The 9,688-nt window shown below is 61.9% G+C and overlaps 1 protein-coding gene across 1 annotated transcript in view; it reads left to right on the top strand.

Annotated features, from left to right (window-relative positions):
* Window positions 1–8,201, top strand: part of LOC102380290 (hepatocyte nuclear factor 6-like) — an 8,434-nt gene extending 233 nt beyond the window's left edge. The window contains exons 2-3 of the mRNA XM_006036672.1: window positions 37–721; window positions 7,900–8,201. Of these exons, the coding sequence (XP_006036734.1) occupies window positions 37–721; window positions 7,900–8,201 (987 nt within the window). The remainder of the gene's footprint in view (window positions 1–36; window positions 722–7,899) is intronic.
* Window positions 8,202–9,688: the final 1,487 nt, after the last annotated feature.

Below are 9,688 nucleotides of genomic sequence, written 5' to 3'. Positions count from 1 at the left end.
GCCCCACGCATCTCCCCGACGCTGACGCCTCTGCAGCCGCTGCACGAGAAGTTCCACCATCAGCACCACCCACACCAGTGCCTGCCTGTGGGTAACGTCATTGGGAGCTTCACACTGATGAGGGAGGAGCGGGGCCTGGGCTCGGGGGGCAACTTCTACAGCCCCTACCACAAGGATCTGGGCATGGGGCAGGGCCTCGGCTCCCTGCCCAGCCCCAACCTGCCACCCATGCACAGCTACTCCCACTCGGCCGGACACTTGGGCGGCGAGAAGATGGTGGGTGCCAATGGCTTTGACGCCCACTCTGCCATGTTTGCCCGCATGGACCAGCCCTTCTCACGGGAGATGTCACCTTCCCAGAGCTCGGCCCTGAGCTCCCCTGGTGGCATCAGCCAGCCCCACTATGGGCATCCCCGGGCAGACGCCAGCTCCCGGCCCAACCCACCATTGTCCACCCAGACGGCTGTACTGTCTAGCCAGCTGGAGGAGATCAACACCAAGGAGGTGGCTCAGCGCATCATTGCCGAGCTCAAGCGCTACAGCATCCCCCAGGCCATCTTTGCCGAGCGGGTGCTGTGCCGATCCCAGGGCACCTTGTCGGACCTTCTCAGGAACCCGAAACCCTGGAGTAAGCTCAAGTCTGGGCGGGAGACCTTCAAGAGGATGTGGCGATGGCTGCAGGAGCCCGAGTTCCAGCGGATGGCTGCTCTAAGGTTAGAAGGTAAGATCTTTTATTCCCCCCAACCCCGGCCTGGGCAGGCAGCCAGCCAGGGACAATACAGGGCAAGCCAGGGATGGATCTGGTGAGAGTCACCAATGGCAAAGACCAGGCCTCTCATGCCGTTGCAGAAGGTGAGCCCTGGATAAAGCCACCAGGGGCATGAGTAAGGAGGTGCATTGGAGCCGTGGATTGGTGTTCCAGCTGCAGCCATGCACACAGACTGCGGGTTGCACCAGTAACCTCTGGGCAACGCAGTGTCTCTCTCCAGCTTTGCCCTGAATTGTTGCTGGGGGGTTCTAGCATCCCCTCACTCCCCGTTATGCTGTTAAAGGTGCTTATGCCTTTCCTCTCCCCTCCCCGCAAAAATCTCCCCAACCTTTGCTGCTCTGGGGCTGGTTGAATGTGATCTCTCCAGTCCTCAAGGGCCTGGGCCAAGCCCTGTGGGGTCCCACATGCATCAAAGGAGTTGGTGCCCCCAGATGACATTGTGGGGGGTAAATTGTTCATGGGAAGGCATGAGGGCTCCGTGCTGAGCTGGAGGCGACTGTGTTATGCTCAGCCTCTTTAGACTGGCTCGAAGCCAGACACCGGCAGATCTTGACGGGTGCCTAGGTCCCGGTGGCTTAGACACCCTCATGGGCTCCTGGATGGGTTTGGATGGTGGGGAGGGCTGTCTCCATCCTGGGCTATGCCAAGCACAGAGGGGCTGTAGAGCAGTGAAACCATCTTGTGATGGACCCGGGGTTCGAGTCTAGCTCATGGCCAGAGCCACCCCCGCTGTTGAGGGGGGAGCACAGTGATGCAGCCACATCACGCCCTTGAAGATGGCTGGGACAGAAGTCAGTGCCCCTCATCCCTTCCTCTCCCCATGGGCTTGGAGGGCTTTGGCCACCCTCCCTGCCTGGCCCCATGGCTGAGCTGGGCTCTTACATCCAGCTGCAGGCAGCTGGGAGCTTAGCCAGATTTATCTCCCTCAAATCTCTGCAGACGAGGCCCCTCACTCCTTCCCCACCTGACTCTAGGGGCTCTGTGGACCCCAGGCAAAGGTTTGGACTGGGAGTCCAGCCTGGTCCTCTCCCCTGGGAAGGTATCAGGGGGGTCTCATATGTTTCATGTCATATGATGGGGGCTTGACAGGAGGCAGGGGCAATATTCAGACAGCAGCAGGGGAAGGAAGGGGATGATCCCACATAGCAAGGTGAGGAGGGAAGGAGCCGGCCTGTCCATGGGGGGCCATCAATCAGCTCAGGCCCTGGCCCAGCCGTGGGTTCAGATGGCGATGGGAAGGGCTACCTGCCCATGGTGAGCTGCTGGCTGGGTGGGGCGGAGACCCCACAGGCAGCTCTGGTTCTTAAAAGGGTTGGCGTAGGGACAGGGCCCTTTTCCCCACAAGCTGGGTCCAGCCTAGCCCTGGAAGTAGCTCCCATCACTCCAGCCCCTTGGCATCAGCCCGATCAGGTCTGATCCAGCCTCCTGGGTCCTGTGAAGCTGTACCCCAGCTCTGTGCTCCTGGCAGAAGGCAGCTGGGAGTGAAGCCCAGGTGGGCAGGAAAGGGCTGGTGGGTGGACATGGGGTAGGCAGTTCCCCTCTTCAGGCCCAGGGATGGTTGCTTTGCTTTGGGGTAGATAAATCGGGGTCTCCTTGAACCTCTCACACCCCAACTCCTCTCTGCACCAAGGCAGGAGACCCCTGCTTGGAGCTTATGCAGGATGGGCTGTGGGGCCCGCTGCTCTCCCTGTGCCTCGCTCTACTTCCCCGCGCCTCGTCTTGCCCTTCCACGTCTCTGCCCTGGCGGCTCCTGGACCTGGCATGAAACAGGGCAAACGCTGTCCTGTGTGATTGTCTGTGGCTTGGCTCTTGTGAGCACCCTCACACACCTGTCATTAGTGGGCAAACACAGTGATGAACGGGCTCCTTTGGGAGGGCTGGCTGTTCCCTCTTCAAGGGACACACTCAAGACCCCCATCAGCATCCAGGAGAGAAGCAGCCCCTGGGCTGTGACATTCTGTGATCCCCAGTCTACACAGGGCTGCATCCAGCTGAAAGCTGTGACCTATGGGGAGGTGTTTGATATGTCCTGGCCAGCCCCAGCAGGCTGGGGGTGCTTGGGCTGCCGCTGAGAACCCCCAAGCTCAGAGCAGCCATGCTGGGCACTGCCCAGACTCACCATGCCCACCCCAGCCCTCCAGGATTGGCACCACATTCCCTTGCAGTAGCTGCCTCCAGACAAAACACTGGCAGAGGGAGAAGCCAGGAGCCTCAGGGAGGTGGGGGATGGCTGCAACTGCTGTGACCCAGGCCCTTGGGCGGCCCAGGCTGCTGGGAAGGGGGAAGCCCATGGGGGCCCGATCCTGCAGAGATGGGAGGGAGTGATGGAAACCCCTCGAGCGTGGAGCACTCTGCAGCAGGCAGCGAACTGCTCCGTGGAGGCACCGCTCTGTCCATCTGTGCCCACCCCCTGGCCAGATCCAGGCTGGACACATGGGACTCAGGGCTGAGTCCCCGTAACTCATCACAGCCCAGAGGGCAGCCGCTGCAGGGTGCTGCTTGCTGCCTGGGGAAAGGTCTGCCCAGTGGCCTGGCTTCCTGGGGAAGCTGGGGCCCAGCCTGGCCACAATTGGGCTATCCCCTACTTGCTTTGGACCCAGGGGACCAGAGCACAGACTGGAGCAGCCCCAGGGCTGCTCTAAGCAGTGAAAGAGCCCAGGGTGAGTTGGTGCTGGCATTTCTGCCCCACCCCTATGCCCCAGCCCCTGTCTCTGTGCCCAGGTCCCTTTGGTGTGCAGAGAACCTAGCGCCTGGCCTTTGAATGTCTCCTGGGGGATTTCCTCGTGCCCCTGCTGTGTCATTCCTGGGGACACAAGGATACCCAATGGCTCTGGCTGCGGTGGGGCAACAGGCCCTGCCCAGATGCATAGGGTGAGAACTGCCCGGGGCAATCAAAGCTCTAGGGATTTCAAAATGATCATCTGTGGGGGTCGTGGGGGAGGGTGGCAAGTGCCCCATCCTGGCCTGGGCTCGGCTCAGAGGCATCACCCAAATCACCCTGGTCCTGGCACAACCTGGTCCGGAAGCTTACCCCAGAGTAACCAGAGGAAGGAGCGGACACACGTCTGTGGCTCAGCAGGATGCCATCGCAGCACCTGGCTGTGAGGAGGCAGTGGAGCCGGTTGCCCTGAGCAGAGGGCTAATCCAGGGTGAAGTGGAGCAGACAGACGACCGTTACCCTGGGGGAACTCATACCGGGGTATCCTGCTGCCCTCCAGGGCAATTTATACTGGGGCAAGATTGATCTTCTAGTGGGGTGAGATGGTGTGGCATGTGTCCACTCTCCTGGTATTTCAGTGTCAGGACAATTTATTCCAGGGTCAATACATCGTGTGTCTGCGCTGGGCCTTGGCTGTGGGGATTGTGGGTGCTAGGGAGGAATGGAGCAGTGCAGGGGTCAGGGCATGGAGGATGATAAGTTCAAATCCCCCCCCTGCCTGCTCAAGGCCCTTTGCAGGAGGTAGAGCAATGGGGAGATCTATGGGAATCACCTTCCCCCACAACACAAACTGCTGTGGGGACACAAGGCAGCAGGGAGCACTGGCTACATCAGGAGGGACTCCTGGGTTTTGCAAAGGCAAGGTGACTGTATCGGGACCGGGGCACCAGGACTCCTGGGTGCTGTGCCCAGCTCTGGGAGGGGCTCGTGCTCTAGTGCTTGGAACAGGGGTGACTGGGAGGCAGGACACCACATGGGGTGCCTCAGCCTTACAATTTCAGGCTGGGATGTCTATCAGCGCCCAAAGGCTTTAGGGGCTTGGACAGTCCCTGAGCCATCTCCCTACAGCTACCAGCCAGGTGCCTTGGTGGGGTTGCGGGGGGTGTTTGTGGCTGGACACACAGGAACAGCTGGAGCTGAGGATGGATCCTGGTCCAGGGAGGATGTTGCCTGTGTGATGTGCACTGGACTCCTGGGTGCTCCTTCTTTGTGGCAAGAAGTGCATGTGGCCCAATGCTTAGATCCCTGCTGGGGGGGTGCTCTGGAGAGGTGCCTGGGCCTGCCAGCCTGGACCCTGGGCTCTACCCCAGCCGGGGGGCTGCGGGAGGGGGGCGACGGCTGTCAGAGCCCCATGCTGGAGGCAGGCGGTGGGGGCGGGGGTGACCTCTCAGTGTGCCCCCTGCTATCCCGGGGTGTTTAGTTTAAGAGAAGCCATCGATTTCTTCCCCCTCCTCCTTCACTGCATGGGCAGCGACAGTCACAGGCTGGTAGCAAACTACCCACAATCCCCTGCACCCCTGGCCCCAGGGGCTTTTCTGCCCGGGAAGCATCGATTTTGGATTTGCCAAAATTAGCTGCTCTTCCTGCTCCCCCCACCCTGTGTCATCTAGGCCAAGCCAGGGCCAAGTCTGCAGCAGGCGTTAGGCCCCTTCACTCTGTGCTGGCACCTCGACGCGGGGCCGGGATCCTTGTACCGCGTGGGGGATCCGGGAGAATCAGGCTCGCTGGGGTGATGTCACCCATCATCTGGCCTCCTAGCAACCTTAAAGGGGCAACCCCCACCCTCAGGTCCAAAAGGAAGAATGGGTGGTCTCATGCCCCTCCACCCACTCCCCCCCAGCACTGGCGGCATTGCTATGGCAACCCCCGGCCTGGCCGTGATGTCACCTGCCGTGGCAGTGGCAGTGATGTGGCCGACTTCCACCGGGCTTCCAGCCTGCGGCTCCAGGCCTGGGATCCCAAGGAAGCAGCTGTGGGAGGGAGCCAGGCACCTAAATCCCTTGGGCTGCCTGTCTGAAATCACAGCTCTGAATGCCCCGGTAATGGGCAGGGACCCACTGATGTCAAAAGGGCCCTGGCACCACCTGCGCCAGGCTGAGACCAGGGCATCTGACTCTAAACAAAACCCAGAGACCTGTGGGTGCCCCCTGGGACTATTTGGATAACCCCTGCCATGGCACCACTGCCACCCCCAGGATCGCTGAGGGCCCTGTGACGGTGCAGTGGGGGTCCCTGAGGGCTGCAGCTGCAGACCGGGCTGAATGCAGCTGAAATCCAGCCCAGGAGCTGAACCCCCAGCAGAAGCTGGTGTCTGGGCAAAGGATGGCCTGGTGCCTGCCTGAGTGTGCAGAGAGCCTGAAGCCCTTGCTCTCCAGCCAATCCCGCTGCCACCTCGGGGGAAGGGGGTGGGGCCAGAGTGCAGGGGCAGGGCTAATCAGGGGCTGGAGCTGCTGTATATTGGCCAGGGGTGTCCAGCTCAGGGCCTGGGTTATAGCCACAGCCTGTGCCCCCTTCTCTCTCCCTCCCACATCTCCTTCGGCCCAGCCTGGCAAGGGTTAACACGAAACCGGCTGCTGTTGCCGGCTGCGCTCAGCTCTGATCAATATTTTCTATCAGGCGCAGCGCGGGGCGGGAGGATGGGGAGGGGGCAGGCCGGGCACTCATGTCTCCGCACCAAGACAGACCCATAGATCACAGTGATAAAAAGCAGTGCCACGTCTGGACAGGGGGTTGTTCTCATGGTGCCTGGTGGGGGCAGGTGCTTCCCAGTGCTTCCCCTTGGGGCAGGTCCCCCGGTACCGGCATGGCCCGTGCCAGGAGCTGTATGTCTTGGCGGTGATGGAAGCCCAGGGCCTAAGGGCTTGGGAGTAGGGTTTGCTGTCTCATGGGGGGCCCGTGGAGGCCAGGCGAGTGACAGGGTCTGCCGGGACCCCCCAGCGGATCCAGCCTGGACTGTATGTGGCCCCAGAGGGCCCTGCCAGCCCCATGGTTGATTCAGGAAGCAAAGGGTTAAGGGGCAGCCCAGGGACCCCCGAACTACCCCAACTCTGGGTGCAATATCAACGGCGGCTTCTAGCAGCTCGCATGGGGTGGGGGAATACTGCTGTTATTTGCGGTTGTGCAACCTGTGGGAAAAAGCATATGAGGAAACTAGGGTCTCTGGCCCGGTTGGGTGGAGCCCAGGGGGTTTAGACATCTCCAGAGACACGTGTGCCTGGCGGGGATGAGCCCATAGTGAGTGGGAGGCCATGTGGGACTGGGACCCAGGAGTCTGGCAGTGTGAATGGGGCTTGGCTTTGAATCCCCTCATCCCTGGGCAGGCTCCCGGGGCAGAGAGATGCATCTCAGGGGAGTCAGGTACCTGATCTCGCCTCCTATCTTGTGGCCTCTGCATCTTGAAGCCGACTTGCTGCCCTGGAGTGCGGTGTAGAGTTAAAGGGTTAGACCTAAGGGATTTAGAACAAGGTTAAACCTAGGGGAAAAGGGTTAAATCTAGGGGATATAGGCAACTGCTTTCCCATCCACCTCCAAGGTGCCTTCCTGGGAGCTCCCCAGGGAATCTCCCCCGAGGGCCTTGCCCAGGCCCACACCGTGTGTTGGAGAATAGCACCCAGGTGTCCTGCTTCTCCCCCCGCACCATACCCCCCCAGCAGGAGACCCCAGGCGTCCATGCTGCAGCCCAGCTCTGCGGCCAAGTGCGTTTCCTGGCTGCCTGCACCAATGTGCTGATATGGGAGGATGCTGGGAGCTTGCGGCTGTGGTCAGCTGTCGTCTGGTCAATGCGGTGGTGTCATCATTGCCCCCCCTGCAGCAGGGTGCAATGGGTAGAGCAGGGAGGGCAGAGACTAGAAGCCCTTTGCTCGGGGAAGGGGGTGCAGTGTAGTGGTTATGGCTGGGGGAGCAGGACACCTGGGTCCTACTCTAGTCTGGAGGGGGTGGGGGGAGAGCCAGGACTCCTGGGTTTCATTGCCCACCCCCTGCCCGGCACTCAGCAGACCCAGTTCTGCAACCACCCTGCCAGGAAACCTTGGCCTTATTCTCTGCCCCCCCAGTTTCCCCTCCCACTGTCCCCAGATGGAGAGCTCTGTGCAGCAGGTATCTGTACAGCCCCCGGAGTGGGGCAGTGGGGAGGGGTCCACGCTCTCCCTGGGGCCTGGCATGGGGTGAAGGCACACGAGATAGTGGTGGGAAAAGCAACTGGGATGCTGCTGGGGGGCACTCCCCTCCTCGGGGGGCAGGATGGGACCTGATGCAACCTGGCTGATCCCATCCAGAGGGCTCGGGGGAGGGGGGCTATGAGACAAGAACGGACCCCAGGAGGGGGCAGATTCCTCAGGGCAGGGGGTTTCTGCCCCTCTGCTCCCCAGCACCCTGCATGTCTGACCCCCCTTGCTCTGCCCCAACCCCACAGCCTGCAAGCGGAAAGAGCAAGAGCAAAGCAAGGTCGAGCGAAGCCACGCGCCTAAGCGACACCGCCTGGTCTTCACGGACATCCAGCGCCGCACGCTGCACGCCATCTTCCACGAGAACCAGCGCCCCTCCAAGGAACTGCAGCTCACCATCGCCCAGCAGCTGGGCCTCGAGCTCTCCACCGTCAGCAACTTCTTCATGAATGCCCGGCGCCGCAGCCTGGACAAGTGGATGGAGGACGGCCGGACCCCCGCTGCGCCCGCCCACGCCCCCGGCACCGCCGTGGCCTGCACCAAAGCATGATGGGAAACAGGGGGGCTGGAGCTGGGGGGTATGAAGGGGGTCAGGATGCATCCTCCACCTGGGCCCCGGGCCTGATTTATACTCCGTGAGGCCTGCTGAGGATTTGGCCTCTCGGAGGATGTAAATCAGCAGTGAGCTGGTGCCAGCGGGGTGGCTCCGTCCCTGCCGCAGTGCCCAGCTAGGCAAAAAGTGGGGGGTGTGGCCCTTCAAGAGCCAGGTGTTTCCCCATCCCAAAGGTGCTGCCTGGTGAAGAGCCCGGACGTCTGAGTTGTGCCCTCGTCTGGGGAGTAGCGTGGGGGGCTGTGTCATCCAGCGGTTGGAGCCGGGGCTTGGCTCTTGCCTCGAGCTGGGCATGAGGCCTAGTGGTCATGGCTGAGGGGGCGCAGGGGCAGGACTCGTGGGTTCGGCGCTGGGCTCTGGGAGGGGAAACATGGTTGAGGGGACAAAGCGATGGGCAGGGAGCCCCGGACGCCTGGGTCTGATCTGTGCGTTCCAGTGACCTCAGCAGGAGATGGGGACCCCGGACGCCTGGGTTCTGCCTCTGCCTGGGGCTGTGTCCACCTTGCAGAGTAGGGCGCCCTCCCAGTGAGGGCTAAGACCCCCCACCCTGTTCCTTTGCAGCCTCCATGGTGCAGGGACCATGGAGCATAGCCCCTCCCTGCCCCGTGCCTCAGTTTCCCCACCTGTAATGCATGGGGCTAAGGCGCTTTACAATTCACCCCTGGGAGGGGCAGGAGGCTGCTTGAGCCGTTCTCACGGTGACAGAGGGTCTGGACCCCCCCCAAGTTGCTGTGGGGGCTTGGGGTGGAGGTTTCAAAGGCGGGATCAGGGGTAACTATGCAGTTCACAGGCCCCTCCCATCTCTAATGGGCACTTCTGTCCACCAATCAGGGCACCTGTGGGGGCTTGCTGGCATGTGGAGTGACTCTAGAACAGACCCCTGCTTTAAGCAGCCTCCTCCTTTAATCCGGATTAAGACAAACTCCTTTCCTGTGGCCCCCATCTGGGGCTCCCAAAGGCTCCCGGCAAAACCCACCAGGCCTTGGCTTTATCTTCGTCCCAGGCTTGGCCATGGCCTTGTGAGCCACCTGCCCCCCTTCCCTTGGGGGATAACAGCCAAGCCTGCCCAACCCAGCAAGGCCCCCCGGGTTCAGGATCGGGGCCTCTCCTCAGACCAGACCTGCATCTGTCCTCACATCTGAGCCCTCCGGGAGCTCCAGGCTTTGAAGCTGTCTGTGACTTTCCCTCCCCAGGCCAGGCTCAGTGCCGGGGGTAGCCAGGCTGGGCGGCGTGGAGGGAGACTGAGCCCGTCAGGAGATCAGAGCTACCCACAAAGAGCAGCCTGTGCTCGGACCCAGCCACCATCTGCCCCTTGGAAAAGCCGGGGCATCTCGGGGGTCATCCCCCCAGGGGTGCCGTGTCCCGGGGAGTCCTGCCCAGCAGAGACTCAGCCCCTGCCTGGATCCGTCGGATGCTGCGCTCCACCT

The sequence above is a fragment of the Alligator sinensis genome, unplaced genomic scaffold, assembly GCF_000455745.1.
Source record: "Alligator sinensis unplaced genomic scaffold, ASM45574v1 scaffold838_1, whole genome shotgun sequence".
Taxonomy (NCBI): Eukaryota; Metazoa; Chordata; order Crocodylia; family Alligatoridae; genus Alligator; species Alligator sinensis.
The sequence above is the reverse complement of the archived record's forward strand: the minus strand, read 5'-3'. Positions and strand labels throughout refer to the sequence as shown.